Source organism: Equus quagga, chromosome 13 (genome assembly GCF_021613505.1).
Source record: "Equus quagga isolate Etosha38 chromosome 13, UCLA_HA_Equagga_1.0, whole genome shotgun sequence".
NCBI lineage: Eukaryota > Metazoa > Chordata > Mammalia > Perissodactyla > Equidae > Equus > Equus quagga.
Window position 1 is genome coordinate 23,859,227 of NC_060279.1, and position 17,749 is coordinate 23,876,975.

General features: G+C 36.3%; 1 protein-coding gene across 1 annotated transcript in view; it reads left to right on the forward strand.

Moving 5' to 3' along the window:
• Window positions 1-17,749, forward strand: part of INTS7 (integrator complex subunit 7) — a 91,577-nt gene that overhangs the window by 58,222 nt on the left and 15,606 nt on the right. The window contains exons 13-16 of the mRNA XM_046683180.1: window positions 1,021-1,227; window positions 10,351-10,545; window positions 11,082-11,185; window positions 12,245-12,313. Coding sequence (XP_046539136.1) covers window positions 1,021-1,227; window positions 10,351-10,545; window positions 11,082-11,185; window positions 12,245-12,313 — 575 coding nt within the window. The remainder of the gene's footprint in view (window positions 1-1,020; window positions 1,228-10,350; window positions 10,546-11,081; window positions 11,186-12,244; window positions 12,314-17,749) is intronic.

The window sequence follows — 17,749 nt, forward strand, 5'->3', positions numbered from 1 at the left end:
ATTATCCTTGTGTGTGAACTGGTTTGGTGAAAATGGCAGGTTACAAACCTTAGCTTGTGTGATTGTTACTCCTCATCAAAACTGAAAATAAAGATGGAAGTACTTTTTAGTTATGGAATTGAAAGATGATGAAGGAAAGGACCTAATTTTTAATTTTTCCTATATAAGAATTGTATATATGTTGTTATGGGGAGTTCCCCAGGAATTCCAAAACTATGGGCTCTTTCTGGCTCTAGGTTGTTAATACCACTTTCATTTTGCGCTATACCCTCAAAACCGCAGTGAAACGGGAAATGCTCCCTTCTCAGCCACATGGAAAACCTAACAGTTTTTATTTATTTTGTTTGAGAAGAAATACAGAACTTGGATAGTATGGAAATCCTTTGAGGGCAAGTCCGGAGAGGAAAGTTTGACTCATTATTCTAAGTGACTGAAGCACATGTTTTCATTGTACAGTGTTTCTCAAATGGAAGGAAGAGCACTATTGACAGGACAATTCTTTATGATACCCAGTTGTCCAAGCGTCCAAGCCCTGCAGGACACTGAGCATCCCTGGCCCCCAGGCATTAAATCGCATCACGTTGCTTCCCCCCCCCCCCCCCCCCCCCCGCCCCCGCAACACACACACGTAACAATTCCTCCCCAGTCATTTCCAGAGGCAGGTGCAGTATTCCTGCTGTTAATCTCTTCATGGAACTTACTGGAGCTCCCTCCCACCCCGATAAATAGCTCATACAGAATGACATACAGTAAGTATTTATACTTTCTATATTTTGAACTAAAATTCTCAACTTGGGTTATAGTTAATTTCGTTTATTTTCTCTTTGGAACTGTTTCAGTGAAGAATTTCAGGCATTGTGTTACATAAAAGCAGTTCAGCGTATTTTCTCTGAAGTCTCAACGTATTATGTAATGTGAGGAATGATTGTTAAAACTTAGCCAAGGTTTCGGTTTGTCTTTTAGCTGCTATGTCAACTAATTCAAGTGTAAGAACCTCATCATGTACCCCCTTTTTTTTAGGGTAATCATGACATGGCCAGAGAGCTTTATCAGAGTTTGCTGACTCAAGTTGCCTCGGAACATTTCTACTTCTGGCTGAATAGTTTGAAGGAGTTCTCACATGCAGAACAGTGTCTCACTGGGTTGCAAGAGGAGAATTATAGTTCAGCACTTTCTTGCATTGCTGAGTCTTTAAAATTCTACCACAAAGGGATTGCTTCCTTAACAGTAAGTCCTCTGAACTCTCCCTTGGTGATGATGACTTGTATGAGAATGGTCTCCCCTCTCTTCTTGAGTTTTCCTGTTTTAACTACCCTGAAAGTTTTGCTGATATAAATATTTGGCAATATGAAAGTAGTAAATAGGACAGAGAAGTAAATCTTTCACCCTTCCCCACTTTTTAACATTGATAGGTTGATGAAAGTTTATCATTCTGTTTTTATCAAGTACCGCGTCAGGTACCATGTATGAAGAGGACTACTGAATCCACGCAGAAAGGATAAGTGGAGATAGGGTCCCCCCTTTCTAGACTCCTGTTAGTAAGACCCCAATACCACCACCAATACCACCATCAAACATAAAGCTCCCACCGCATCATACCTGGCAGCTACTCACTAAGGAACTAGAGTTTCTTGCTTTGTAGATAAAAAAGAAATTATCAAGGATGCCAGTGTCCCACTTTTTACTCCTCTGTGATATCATCCTATTCCAAATTAACAGCCAGCCAGCTACTATTTCCGTTTTTTTCTGTGAAGAAAGTAAAGGGGTTGCAGAGAGGGCAGACCTTTAACATTTCTTATGTTTCCTTGAAATTAATTATATTCCTAAGTACCTGTTCCTTAAAATGAGCATTTTCTGTGTTAATGCAAGGACTTTTTCCCCTTATGACTAAAGACTTCATATAATCAACATTAAACATTTTTTAAGCATTGTCACACAACTTTTAAAATTGTGTGTATTTAGATAGGGCCGTAAAACTTTTGGGACCTTTTTACATACATTTATCACATAATCTAAAATATTTTTAATGGTGGGCCAACCCAAAAGAAATGCTTCAAAATAGAACAAAGAATAAGTAGATGTCACAGAAGAGACAGTATTCAGACTAATGTGAGTACATATCTTTTGAATTATGATGTTTTTTTGGCTAGGGTTGTTTGCTGTTTTAAAACAGAAATATAGGAATTGGCTCCTCTCCATTTTAAAGGGTAGCATTGACTACTGTGGTTATTTCCTCTTGATTATTCTGGGAAAACGTTGTTGCCTAAATCAGGCTAATAAATGCGTCAGAAAATCAGAAGTTGCAATTATTGGTTCCAATCAATAGAATTATTTCGTTTTCTAGTTTATGTGGAGCAGAAAATTGTTAATCATTCAGTACAGTACATGGTGAGAACTGTGAAACACACAGGCTCACAAAACAGTGAGGCAGATAGAATTGATATTATGAAAAATCCTATTGGGTATTTAACAGTCTTTTAATGATTTGTGTGGTATGTGTATTTAATGGGTCTTGGCAGTAATCAAAGACTGAATTCTGACATAAGAAGAAAGTACTTGATAGACAGACAGAAGGCCCCTGTCTTAGTCTCCACTCTGCCATTAACACATTGCGACCTAAGGCAGGTTATTGGGCCTCAAATCATCTTTTTTCGAAGTGGAGTTCTTTTATTCAACAGACTGTAAGTGCTTGCTATATGTCAGGCAATGCTTTGAGGATAAAAAAAATCAGGAAGCGATTCTCCACTTGAGAATAGTACAGAGGGGAAGGCAGTATGATCCTTACAGTCGTTTGGAACTTCCCACATTTCTGATTCTACTGTACTGTCAGGGCTTTTTAAAGATTTCTTTTTTTAGTCCGCTCATTGACAAGTGTAGATTTAACAGTAGCTTTCTGTCTAAGTATGGACTGCCCTTTTACTGCCTGACACCTGAAGGATCTAACCTGAGATTATACAGCTATAGGATTGTGCTTTTTACGTGCTTCGACCAAACTAAACAGGAGAAGTTCAAAAAGAAGTTCTCTGCTTATGGGCACCCTGTGGCAACATTGGGTGTTTGATTTCCCAGCCCAGTGATTAATGAAAGAGTTAACTTGCTTCTAGGGAATAAAAATTATAGAAAGTGTTTGTATTAGTTTTCTGTGCTGTGTAACAAGCTACCACAAATTTATTGGCTTAAAACAACATCCGTTTATTATTTCAGTTTCCATGAGTCAGAGGTCCAGGCGTGGCTTAGCTGAGTTCTCTGCTCATGTTGTCACAAAGTTGCAATCAAGGTGTCAGCCAGGACCAGTCTTGTCTGAGGCTCAGGAATGCTCAGGGTCCTCTTCTCAGCTCAGGTAGTTGTTGGCAGAATTCATTTCCTTATAGCTGTACACCTTGTGGAAGCGTCAGGGCCGGCAGGAGAATCTCTACCTTCAAGACCCTCTTTTCATGGGGTCACCTGGTTAGGAGAGATCCACCCAAAATAGCCTCCTTTTTGATTAATACAAAGTCAGTTCATTAGGAACCTAAATTATATTCTCAAAATCCATCACCTTTGCCTGTTCCATTAGAAGCAAGTTACAGATTCCGCCCACACTCAAAGGGAGGAGATTATCCAAAGTGGATACCAGGGGCTGTGAATCAGAGGAGCCATCTTAGCATTCTGCCTACAGTGCTGGATTTTTATTTTTTATTTTTGTTTTTATTAAATATTGAATAAGTATAATATCTATGTATATATTATGTAGGGTATATTAAAAAATACAACAAATATCCAAGTATACCTAGAACCCAGTTTAGGAAATGAGACATTTAAAATTCATGCGTGATCCTCTGTGTTTATATACCATTTCCTACCCCACAAAGGTAACCACCATCCTGAATCTTGTGTGTACCATTCCATTACTCTTTTTCTATAATTTTAACATGCTTTTTTGTAACTCTAAACAAGGTACTGTTTTATGTTGCTTGTTTTTAAATTTTATATAAAAAGAAATCATATATATCTTTCTTTGACTTGCTTTGATTATCTAAATATGTCCCTAAGATTCATCTATCTTGTTGCATGAAGCTGTAGGTCAGTTTTACTGCCGTATAGTGTTGTGTCATATGAATATACATCGTTATTTTCCCATTCTAGTGTTGATGGAAGTTCTGATTTTTCCAGTTGTTTGCTGTTGCAGGCAGTACTGCTATGCACATTCTTGTACGTATCTTTTGATGTACCTATGTGAAGGTTTCTCTAGGACAGTGATTCTCAACTGGGGATAATTTTACCGCCCAGGGGACATTTGGCAATGTCTGGAGACATTTTTGGTTATCCAAAAGTGTTTGTGTTAGTTTTCTATTCCTGGCATTTAGTGGGTAGAGGCCAAGGATGCTGTTACACATCCAGCAATGTGCAGGACAATTCCCCTCAACAAAGAATTAGTGAGTTCAGAATGTCACGAGTGTGTGCAGGGTGAACACCCCTCCCTAGGCAGTGGGCCTCAGTCAGAACCGTGTGTCTCCCCCTGCTCCAATTTAGAAGTGTATAGGGATGTTTCTGTTGTCGCAGTGATAGAGGGGTGAGGGCGACTGCTACTGACTTTGATGGTCAGTGGCTAGAGATGCCTAATCTCCTGAAATGCCGAGGACACTGCTGCCCCTATCAAGAAATACTGTTCTAAGGTCCTACCTAGGAGTCGAATCGCATAGGTTATGTGCATCTTCAATTGACTAGCTAATACCAGGAATTTTTCCACAGTGGTTTTACAAATTTATAATCCTCCCAGCAGCGTATAAGAGTTCCTGTTGGTCGACATTTTTCCCCTCACGTGGCATGGTCTGGAGGTTCTGTTTGGTATTTCCCAAAATACTAATACAATTAAACTTTTGAAAAAAATTTACTTTGTTGAGGTATAATTGACATATAATGTTATATTCGTTTCAGGTGTACAACATAATGATTCATTATTTCTGTGTATTGTGAAATGGTCACTACAGTAAATCTAGTTATCATCCATCATCATACATAGTTACAAATTTTTTTTTTTCTTGTGATGAGGACTTTTAAGATCTATTCCCTTAGCAACTTCCAAATATGCAATGTAGTATTTTAACTATAGTCACCATACTGTACGTTACATACATCCTTATGACTTACTTATCTTATAACTGGAAGTTTGTACCTTTTGACTCCCTTTACCCATTTCACCACCCTCCACCCCAGCCTCTGGCAACTACCAATCTGTTCTGTCTATCTATGAGCTTGGTTTTTGGTTTTGTTTTACATTCTACATGTAAATGAGATCATACAGTATTTATCTTTCTCTGTCTTGACTTATTTCACTTAGCATAATGCCCTCAAGGTCCATCCATGTTGTCACAAATGGCAAGGTTTTGTTCTTTTTTATGGCTTAATACTATTCCATTTTGGGGAGGGTGTATATTTATACACACACACACACACCCCCTTTTCTTTATCCATAGGTTGTTTCTATATTTTGGCTATTGTAAATAATGCTGCAGTGAACATGAGTGTGCATATATCTTCTGGAGTTAGAGTTTTTGTTTTCTTTGGATATATACCCAGAAATGGCATTGCTGGATCATATGGTCACTCTATTTTAAGCTTTTTGAGGAACCTCCATAGTTTTTGAGAAAAACACTATGTTTTCCATAGTGGCTGCACCAATTTACATTCCTACCAACAGTGCACAAGGGTTCCCTTTTGTCCACATCCTTGCCTCTACTTGTTATCTTGTCTTTCTGATGATAGCCATTCTAACAGTGTGAGATGAAATCTCATTGTGATTTTGATTTGCATTTCCCTGATAATTAGTGATGTTCAAGATCTTTTCATGTATCTGTTGGCCATCTGTGTGTCTTCTTTGGAAAAATGTCTATTCACGTCTCTGCCCCTTTTTTAATTGGGTCATTTGGGTTTTTGCTATTGAGTTGTATGAGTTTTTTAAATATATTTTGGATATTAACCCCTCCTCAAATATATGATTTACAAATATTTTCTCCCATTCAATAGGTTGCCTTTTCATTTTGTTGAAACAATTAAACATTTGTTTCATGTTTGGCCATTGTGTTTTGTTTTTTTCCTGTGAAGTACCAATTGAAGTTTTTTGCATATTTTCCTACTAGGTTTCTCTTTTTCTTATTGATTTGTAAAAGTTTTTTATATGTTTTGGATACTAATCTTTTGTAGGTTATTTTGAGTTGTAAATATTATCTTCTGATTTGTGGCTTTTTTTTCCCCACTTTCTATGTTTTGGTGAACAGCAGTTCTTAATTTTAATGTAGTCTAAGTTATTGATCTTCCTTTTTGTTTTCTGTTTTAAGAAATTTTTCCCTGCTTCATACTCCTTTTCAATCACTACCTTCACCCGTCTCCCCAGCAGTAACCACTATTTTGATTTCTAAGCCTATATATAGTCTTGCCTTGTTTTTCACCATTATTTAAGGAATCACACAGTCTTATTCTTTTGATTCTAGCTTGTTTTGTTCAGGTTTATGTTTGTGTGATTCATTCATGTTTTTTATTGCATGTTGCAATAGTTCATTCTTTTTCATTGCTCTGTGATACTCTTTTGGATGACTGTTACGGCAATCTATTTATCCAATTTGTTGTTGAAGAACATTTGGGTTCTTCCCAGGTTGGGGCTATTAAGAATAATTCGACTATGAACATTCTTAATAGGTGTGCATTGCTTCCAGATGGTTATGTTGTGTCATAGAATATACTTAGGTTCAGCTTTCATAAATGCTGCCAAACAGTTGCCCATGGTGGTTTCCAATTTACACTCCTATCAGTATAAACTCCTTTGAGGGTTCATAGTGCTTCTTGAATTTATAGCTTGATGACTTTGATCAGTTTTGGAACATTAACCATTAACTCTTCAGCTATTGTTTCTCTCCCTTTCTCTCTCATTTGCGACTCCCAGTGCTCCTGTGTTAGTTCTTTTCACCATATCTCATATCTTTCATATTCTGTGCTGCATTTATCATGTTTTTGTCTCTCCATAGTCAGCTCTAAATATTTTCTTCTGACCTATCTTCTATTTCAGTAATTCTCTCTTACATTGTGTCTAATCTGCTGTCAAACCATTCCTTAAGCTTTAATTTCATTTATTGTTTTTTTTCAGTTCCAAAATTTTCATTTGGCTGTTTTATATTTTCCAGTTCTCTGCCAGGATTCTCTATCTTGTCATTTACTTTTTTTAATATATTAATCATAGCTATTTTAAAATTCCTATCTGATATTCTGTTATCTGGATCTATTGTGATATGTGCCTTTGACCTTTTCTTCCCTCTTGGGTTGGGGAATTTTGTCTTTTTTGTATGTTAGGTTATTTTTTATTTAGTCTTGGACAATGTGTGTGAAAAATTATAGTTATTACATCATCCAGAGCCTTAAAATATTTTTCTCTGCTTTTGGCAAGCAGTTAGGCTAAGGGCACATCACCTTAATCCAATCAGGGATTGAACTGATTCAAAGCTAGGCTTCAGTCCTTGGAGGGCCAGTATATTTTTGAGTTCTCCTACCTCCTAGGGTATAGCCCTTTGAGGTTACAACCAAATCCTGAAGTGTTTTCCACAGCCCTCCTCCTAGTCGTGTGAGATGGCTGAAAGCTCTGCTCAGCTTCTCAGACTTTGAGGAGTAGCTTTCAAATTAGCAAATATCTCAAGGCAGGAAATGTCACCAAAGGTCAGTCTTACCTCCTTGGATTTCCTTTCAATCCATGATTTTGGCTCTCTAAATCCTTGTTGCCTTAGTAGCTCTTCAGTGCTTTCAAATAGATGTTTTTAATGTTGTATTTAGTTTTCCCAGTTGTTCTTAGCAGGAGGGCTGATTTAAAACAATCTAGTCTACCTTTGCTTTAAGGTTAGCTTATTCTTTCAAAAACTGAGCTTATACTAAGTGAAATAAGCCTGTCACAAGAAGACAAATACTATATGATTTCACTTATATGAGATATCTACAAATAGTCAGATTCGCAGAAACAGGAAGTAAAATGGTAGTTTCTAGGAGCTTTAAGTCCATAGTTTACATTATGGTTCACTCTCATTATGTGTTGTTCACCACTATATATTTTTTTCTTTTTCTTTTTTTTTTTTTAACTGAGCTTATGAGGTAGTTTTCTTTTCAGCTACATTGGTTTATTTAGCTACCTCCATTTAGAAAACAAGATATGTACTGCACATCAGAAATTCAGTAAAATTGCATTCATGTTTAACACAGATTTAACTCTATATGTTTAGGCAAAAAAAAAAAAAGAAAGAAAACAAGAATGAAGAAGAAAAATAGCTGTTTAAATAATGGGGAAGCAAATAGCAATTTAAATACTGGAGACAGTTCTCAATTAGCTGATACCCCAGAGTGAGCATTAAAAGAGAGCTCTAAGTTTGCTGTTCTTCACCTGACTGTGTTGAATTTTCTGGAAATAATTCCTTCCTGAGGAATTTTCAGGGGTAATTTTGATTATATTCAATTTTTGCCTTACCGGCTGACTTTAGAACCCAACTTCTGTCTAAACTTTAGCCCCAGTGTAAAGAAATATAAATAATATCCCTTTTCTTTTTCATTGGCGTTATTCATACTGCTGTAGTCAAAGTTTTGTTTCTTATACGTTTTCTGTCTCTTATGGACGATGTACCTTTTAAAATCTTTGACCTTTATGACAATCTGTCTTTTCTGTGTTCTTTTCGAACATGTATACTATATCTAGCATTGCTTTCCTTCCACATAACACAATCCAAGATGCACAATCACTTTCAAAGTTACCATCTTATATCATCAATCAAATATTCAGCAATAAATCCAGAGTGGCAGTAAATCTCCCTCATTGTAACTACTTCTTGCTTCTCTTTAAGTTTTATAATGCATATTAGGACGATATTGCCCATGTTTTTTGTCTGGTAGGATGGTTTGTACTGTATTTATATAACAGTATCATATACACCTACTTGTATCCCTGACCCTTCTAAAGTTGCTGACAAGCAGTGAATTAAAAACAGCAAGTAGCAGCTTCAGGGGCAGAGGAGGGGGAATTTGTCTTCCTATAGGAGCAGATCACTTCTCTAAGAAATTTAAAACAATTGAAATGGTCTCTTTAATATTCTAATCTGTGCTGTTTCATGATTAGAACAAAGCATCCCAAAAGTTTGAAAACCACGGAACTCAATATATTGAATGCAGTTATTACCTCTAGCTTATATAGTTTTATATGGATGTAGCTTATATATATTATCAAGGGCCTTTGCAGTTTGAGAGGGATACTGGAGCAAGTGTGTGTTCTTACAAAGGATACAGGGCATGGCTAACTATTTCAGAGGGTAAAATATGAATGCTACCAAATAATAAAACTTATCATTTGATACTTAAAAGTAGAGATAACTACACACTTGGGTCAGTGTGTGATGCTTGGCCAGATGGATAATATTATAACCAACTTCTAGGACTCCAAAGTCACATACTTGGCTCTCCTGCTGAAAGAATAGTGTGAGACAGTATCTAAGAAACAGCATCAGCCTGTTTTAAGTGAATCTTCTCAGAGAGGAAAATTGATTTCACTAGGCCTCCATTTAGTGTCAAAATAGCATATTTTTAGTAGGCCTTTTATTGAGAACACTGTGCTAGGTTCTCCACTAGGGCAGTTGCTAAACAGTTGAAAGTTGTCTTACTTCTCTGCCCACACTGGCTTAATTTACAATTCTTTGTCCTCTCTACCTAGCTAATGCTACTCTTTGCTGTCCAAGGCTTATCGCTGAGACCCCTCTATCCCATTGAAACTTATTTGTGTGTTATGACCTATTCTTCCTTGATGGCCTGTCTGTGCATTCTAAAGTGTCTACTCAGAAATTCTTTTTTAAATTACTCTGGGCTAGCAGTGGAAGAAGGCAGCCATGAGGTAACATGTTTTTTTAACAGTGACTGTCTAGCAACATATTTCTTCTGCCCTTCTACCCTCCCCATTTCAAACTTTTAAAAATTCTTTGAATGGTTCCAGTGATGAGAATTTCAGGTTAGGAAGGTAGGAAGGTGATAAAGGGATTTGGGGGGACTGATGATGTCCTTGAAGCATTCCTCATACGATACCTTACTAATGTTGATCTAGCCAACCCATGTGTTGTGGGATCTTTGTCAACGTAGGAACTAAGGAACCTGAATGTTGATGGAACGTAGTTTTTCAGAGCTGATGCTAGTAGCAATAAGTTTTTCTTTCTAATATCACATCATTTCCCTTATAATGTAGGTGTTTATCCATTAGTGTTAGAACTACTGCTCTTTTGCACAGATTATGACAAATACTTTGTACTGCACCATCTTGCTGTTATGTTTACTTTGTCTTAAATGTATCTTTTTTTCCCCCAGGCTGCCAGTACACCATTGAATCCCTTAAGTTTTCAGTGTGAATTTGTAAAACTCAGGATTGACCTTCTGCAAGCCTTCTCCCAACTCATCTGTACTTGCAATAGCCTAAAGACAAGCCCCCCGCCTGCAATCGCCACCACAATTGCCATGACCTTAGGGAATGACCTTCAGAGGTGTGGTCGCATCTCCAATCAGGTGTGTCTTAACTTTATTTTCAGTGCAGTTTTTATTTACACTTCAGAGGTTTTTGAGGGTAGTTTTGAGATGAAAAATTCTGAAGTTTAAAAATCAGTGGTGTGACTCACAAGCTTTAAACATCAGATGCTTATTAACTCAGCTGTCTAGCCAAAAATAGGCTGATGTCTCTGTAGAACAACCAAGTGATTGATGATGTCTCTCTAGATGCTGCATATTTATATAAAGAGAAAAGACAGACATTTGAAAGAAACTTTGGGATGTTTATAACTATGTTAATTATTTTAGTGGAACTTAAGCTAAAAATGCAATGTTTTTTGTTTATGTACGTCGTGTATAAATTATAGTCTCTTGCACACTTGTAGTTTCTTAACAAGGTTTATAAAAATGAATAGAATGAAAATGAAAAAGTTGAAATATTTTTTGGATTTTTTTATTGTTTGAGGATGGGTTTTTTTATGTTTTGTTTTTTGCGTTGTTTGTACAATAATGATAGCATGTTTGTTTATCATAATTGATATTTTCCTTCTTTATAGATGAAACAGTCCATGGAAGAATTCCGAAGCCTTGCTTCCCGATATGGGGATCTTTATCAGGCATCTTTTGATGCTGATTCAGCAACTTTGAGGAATGTAGAACTGTATCCTAATCTTGCCCCAATATTTCTTGTTCTTTAAAAATATTCTTTTAAATTTAGAGTGAATATTTCAGATAGGCTTAACTAAAAAATATAAATTGAGTAAGCCAAGAAATACTATAATTAATAATTTCTCCTTTGAAATCTAGTATAAGCAGTATAATTTTACTTTTTAAGTTCAACCAGGCTTTAAAAAAAAATTGGTGACTCAATGGTGGTGTTTCTCCACCTCTAGGAAGAGTGTCCAAAACCCAGGGCCTGCCAGTGTTGCATACTTAGTGCACACTTGGGCTGCAACAGACAACACACAACATTTTCCCACCAGAGAACCATTTTCTGTTTTGTCTCACCTCTCTTGTCTTCATAGCTAACAACCCTAGTTCCCAACACCTTTATTAATGATCTATACAGTAGCTTTAGTCATCACTTTTGTTCCTTAAGCCCTCTGTAAGTTCTCCATATTTTCTTACTAGCAGCCTCAAATCCTTTTTGAAGGGAAGGAAGAGATAAATTGTTTTCAAGTTGTAGGACCTATAAATCAGTACTTCTTGGCATTTTGATTTACTGATCGAAAACTAATGAATGCTATGGACCTTCCCCTACAAAATGCATATATGCACATAGCCTCCAAAATTTGCATACAGTTTCAGGATGGTAAACAGACCTCTTTCGCCCCAGCCTGTAATCTTCTGGGGTAACCATGCTACAAACTACTGCTGTTGTTGTTTTTAACTTTCATCAGTGAAACTCCTGTATCTAAGACTCCTATATCTAAGATATCTGTTTTTATCCTACATAAAAACAGATCTGTGATTGAAGCCCCCCCCCCCCCCACCGACATTAGGCAGCCTCTGAAGTACCCTTCCTGGAACAGAGTTTGAGAATCACTGTTACAGACAACATATAGCCAAACGGAAAAAAACAAACTCTAGACTATTTGAGTCGATAATATATGGTTACCTTCACTAAAAATGCGATCCTGATCTTGACTTATTTAATATTCAGATGGAATAAAGCCTATAGATTTCTCTCTTTTCATGTGTAACCTTAACATTAATCCAGACAGCAGCAGAGCTGTTTACTGATATCTCACACAATAGAAGCCCTGATTTTGGATCCAGAATCAGCAAGGTATTTAAACAGTTTACATTACAGAATACTTTCAAATGTGTAATCTTACCTGATCATCACCACAGTATTTTGGAAGAGGTATTATGGAAGAAGAAACAGCGAGGAAGAGCTTCTCCAGCATGTAGCTAGTGATAAAACTAGGATTTTCTGACTCCATTGTTTGCTTACCTCCTGCCTCATGTTTTCAAAACATTGACTTGGAAAAATAACTGAGAAGAAGTTCTTTGAATTTGACAATTTTCTTCTTGTATATTATAGCTAAACTTTGATGTGAAAATTGAGTTATTAATATAATTAAACTTAAACTTGAAATTTTTATTCTTTGGTTTCCCAAACAAAAAGATATTCTTCTTCTTGCTTTATTAAGATTCATCTCCTCTCTCCCATTAACTAATTAATTATTTAAAATGTTTTTATTAAAGAATGATCCATGTTTTATCCCATTATAGTATTCTGTTTTGGTATATGCATTTTCAACTGGGAATTTCAATTATAATTCCCTATCTATTAAGGCCTGTGATTCCAAGATCAGTTTCCTCAAAGAGAATATAATTAACAAAGCATTTTAATTTTCTCTATCCTAAAGCATTGACCTACCATTCCTTTACACAGCAATACCAAAATCCTTGCCTTGTGTTTTAAAGTGCTGCCTACTCTCAGACTAGGCCACTTGGCTATTTTTCTCCCAACTGATCCAATCCATTTTCATATTTTTAAGAAATACTAATTTTTACTTATCCTTTTCTCATCTGTGTTCATTTCCCCCTCAGACTTCTAGCGTTTTTTTTTAAACAAAGTCCTCCCTTGTAAATTTCAAAATATTCTTAAACTTCCATATTTTTCACAATCTTTGCCATTTAATTGACACTTCCAGGCTCACACCATTTCTAATTGTGCCATACTCAATTTTACCTTTTAGCATACAAATATCATTGTACTGTTGGTTGACGTAAGAGAAATTAGTGTTTTTCTTGATTGACTTTTTAGCAGAGAACTAGGCACATTGTCAGGAGGGATGGGGTGCAGGGAGTTATCTAGTCAGCTTATGCATGCTACTCTCTCTCCCCTTTCTACCACCTGTCTTCACTCTTCTCCATCCCCTTTCATCCCCCAAAACCATTCCCCCAGCCTTTGCCCTTCGTAGCAATGAAAAAGTGGAATAGAAAGCTTGTACCTTGAAGGAGGGTTCTTTGGATTTCATTTGCAATTGTGTACAATTGCACAGAATAGATTCCCTCTAAAACTTACGTTCTTGATATTATATATTTTATGCCTTAGAAGTAAAGAAGGACCTGCTGCTAAAAAGAACCTCAAGAGAATGAAGCGTGATGTTGATATTTCACTATAGTTTTTACAAAAATCTGTGTATCTGCTTCATAGCCTAGCAGATTTTTTGGGAGAAGAGACTTTATCTTACTCAACTTTGTATCTCTAGCAACTAATATAGTGCCTGAGCCAGTATCAATAAATGTGGGATAGGATGGGGTAGATGTTTATAATTATGAATGTTATTATCTACCTCATACCAACTTTTCAGGATTATCAAGAAAAAATATTTTGAGATGCTTGTCCATCACATTTATCTTTTCTAGCTTCTTATTCACTCTGTTGTGATTCCTTTGCACTTAACATTTATTTCTGTTGCCTGAAAAATAAGGCAACAGCTTCTGGCCTCGAAGACATTCTAATACAGGACTTTTCCTTCTGTTGTAAACAACTAGAAACCTGGATAAGCATATAAATTTAAGTATAAGTTTAACTGTTTTCGGACACTGGGCAGTAGGCAGCTTAGGAATGTAATCCCTCAGAGAAGCAACACAAATAAGGTAACCCCTATAACAGTTTGCTTTCCTCTGCCTGGAGGCACTTTTTTAGACTGCCTCTCAGGGAGGAATAACCAACACAGAATGTGGTAGTCTTGCTTAGTTGAAGAGGTAGAGATCAGGGTTCACAGAACCAGAGGAAGCTAGAATTTGTAGGGCTGAGTACAGGAGAGGAGAACCCCTCACAGAAAGAGCTCTAGAAATCTGCATAGGCTGTGAGTCTTTGGCTGAATGCTAAGCTGCACATGATATATGGTGAAACCCCACAGGCTGGGCAAGAAAACAACTACTAGGGAAAGAATAATTACCAGGAAGCTATAAGCTGAAAAATTCCAGAGCTCACACGGGGCTGAGGAATGTTTGAGTTCCAACCAGCCATACTGTAGAGACCTTGTTGGACACCTAGGGCATTCAGAAGAGTCACACCACCTTAGTAGTAGTAGGGCTAAAGCAGCCCTAAAGTAAAGACTGCTCTAGACCTGGCCTAACAAAGCTTAAGTAATCCTTGAAAGATTTAGGTCTATGCAGAAGCAGCTTGACTGTCTACCAAAACAAAATCTAACATTCTTTAAAGACAGCAAATCCAAAAACTCAACAGTGTAAGATCCACAATTGTAGCAGACGCTCAAAAATTACTAGACATGAGGGGGCCGACCCAATGGTGTAGTGGCTAAGTTCAGCACACTCTGCTTCAGTGGCCCAGGTTCACGGGTTCAGATCCTGGGTACAGACCTATACCACTCGTCAGCCGTGCTGAGGTGGTGACCCACATATAAAATGGAGGAAGATTGGCACAGATGTTAGATCAGGGCTAATCTTCCTCAGCAAAAAAAAAAATTACTAGACATGAGAGGAAGCAGGGAAATGTGACAAATAACCAAGAGAAAATTCAGTCAATTAGAAAAAAGACTCATAAGTGACAGACAATGTAATTTAGCAAACTCAAAGTTTAAAACAGCTACAATTAGTATTTTCAAAAATTTTAAAGATAGGATAATGAGGCAAAAAACTAAAGATGTAAAAAGAACCAAATGGAGCTTCTAGAGCTGAAAAATACAGTATCTTGATTTTGCTTTTATTTTTGAAGGATATTTCTTAACTTTTTTTAATTGACGTCATAATAGTTAATAACATTGTGAAATTTCAGTTGTACATTATTATTCATCAGTCACCATGTAAATGTTTCCATTTACCCCGTATGCTTACCCACCCAACCCCCTCTCCCTGGTAACCATTAATCTGTTCTCTTTGTCCATGTGTTAGTTTATCTTGCACATATGAGTGAAATTATACGGTGTTTGTCCTTGTCTGGCTTATTTCACTTAATATAATACCCACAAGATCCATCCATGTTGTTGTGAATGGGATGATTTTGTCTTTTTTTTATGGCTGAGAAGTATTCCATTATATATATATGCCACATCTTCTTTATCCATTCATCAGTTGATGGACGCTTGGGTTGCTTCCACATCTTGACTATTGTGAATAATGCTACAGTGAACATAGGGGTGCATAAGTCTCTGAATTGTTGACTTCAGATTCTGTGGATAAATACTCAGTAGTGGGATAGCTGGGTCATATGGTATTTCTAGTTTTAATTTTTTGAGAAATCTCCATACTGTTTTCCATTGTGGCTGCACAAGTTTGCATTCCTACCAGCAGTGTATGAGGGTTCCCTTTTCTCCACATCCTCTCCAACATTTGTTGTTTTTTGTCTTGGTAATTATAGCCATTCTAATGGGTGTAAGGTGATATCTTAGTGTAGTTACAATTTGCATTACTCTGGTGATTAGTGATGTTGAACACCTTTTCATGTGCCTATTGGCCATCAGTATATCTTCTGTGAAAAAATGTCAGTTCAGATCCTCTGCCTATTTTTTTGATGGGGTTGTTTGTTTTTTTGTTGTTGAGTTATGTGAGTTCTTTATATATTTTGGAGATTAACCCCTTGTCAGATATGTGATTTGCAAATATTTTCTCCCAGTTGGTGGGTTGTCTTTTCATTTTGTTCCTGGTTTCCTTTGCCTTGCAGAAGCTCTTTAGTCTGATGAAGTCTCATTAGTTTATTTTTTCTTTTGTTTCCCTTGCTCTAGTAGACATGGTATCCAAAAAGATCCTTCTAAGACTGATGTCAAAGAGTGTACTGCCTGTATTTTCTTCTAGGAGATGTATGGTTTCACATCTTACCTGAAAGATAATTTTGGTGAATATAGGATTCAAGATTGATTAGGTTGTGTTTAACAGTAGATTAGATACTGCAAAACAAAATATCAGTGAACTTGAAGACATAGCAATAGAAATTATTTAAATTGGACAGTGAAAGAAAAAAGGCTGAAAAACTGAACAGAGTCAAAATTGGCCTGTGGGTCAGTGTCATTTGTACTAATATCCATGTAACTGGAAATCTTAGAAGGAGGGGAACAAGGGACAGAAAAATATTTAAGTGGCTGGAAATTTTTCATGTTTAATTAAAAATATAAACCCACAAATCTGAGAAGCTTAATGAACTCCAAGTAGGATAAAATTAAAGAAAACCATAGCAAGGCACACATTATAATCAAATTGCTGAAAACCAGTGATAAAGAGAAAAATTTAAAGCAACCAGAGAAAGAAGATAGAGTACATCGAAGGAGAGAAAGATAAGAATTTCCACTAACTTCTCATTAGAAGTAATGCAAGCAGAAGACAACTGAAGTAACATCTTTAAAATCCTGAAAGAAAAAATGTTAATGTAGTTATTCTATATTCAGTAAAAGTATCCTTCAATAATTAAGACAAAATAAAGACATTGCCAGACAAAATCTAAGAAAATTTATCATCAGCAGACCTGCACTACATGAAATGTTAAAGGAACTTCTTCAGGCTGAAGAAAAGTTATTTGAGATGTACATTTAGATCCACAAAACAGTGAACAAGCACTAGAAATGGTAAATATGTGAGTAAATATAAAAAAACTTTTCTCATTTTTTTATTTTTCAAAAAAGATACTGATCCTTTAGAACAAAAATAATAGCAGTGCATTTGGGAGTTTATAAGACATAGAAGTAAAATGTATGAAATACGACAAATGATGGAGGTAGGGATGGAATTAGTACAGTTGTAAGATTCTTACATTTTATATGAAGTTGTATATTTGAAGATAACTTGTGATAAAGTAAAGATGAATAAACTCTAGAGCAACCACTAAAATATAAAACAAGTCAGTCTAGGAGATAAAATGGAATGCTTTAAAAAAAGCTCAGTTAATCCCAAAGAAGACAGAGGAAGAGGAAAAAAACGAAATGGTCAACAGATGCAGAAAGTAGAAAAAAATCACAGTATATGATAGACTTAAACCCAGCCATACCAATTATTACAATGAATGTAGATGGTCTTACTCTAAGTTAAGTCAGAGATTATCTGACACTGGATAAAAAAGTGAAACCCAACTATATGCTTACCACAAGTAACCCATTTTAAACACAGAGACACAGATAAATTAAAAGTAAGTAAAAGGATGGAAAATGATATATCATGCAAACCCTAAAAGCTATAGTGACCATAAATGATATCATACAAAGTGGACTTCAAGACAAAGACTTGATAAAGAGTTGCATGTCATTATGATAAAGGG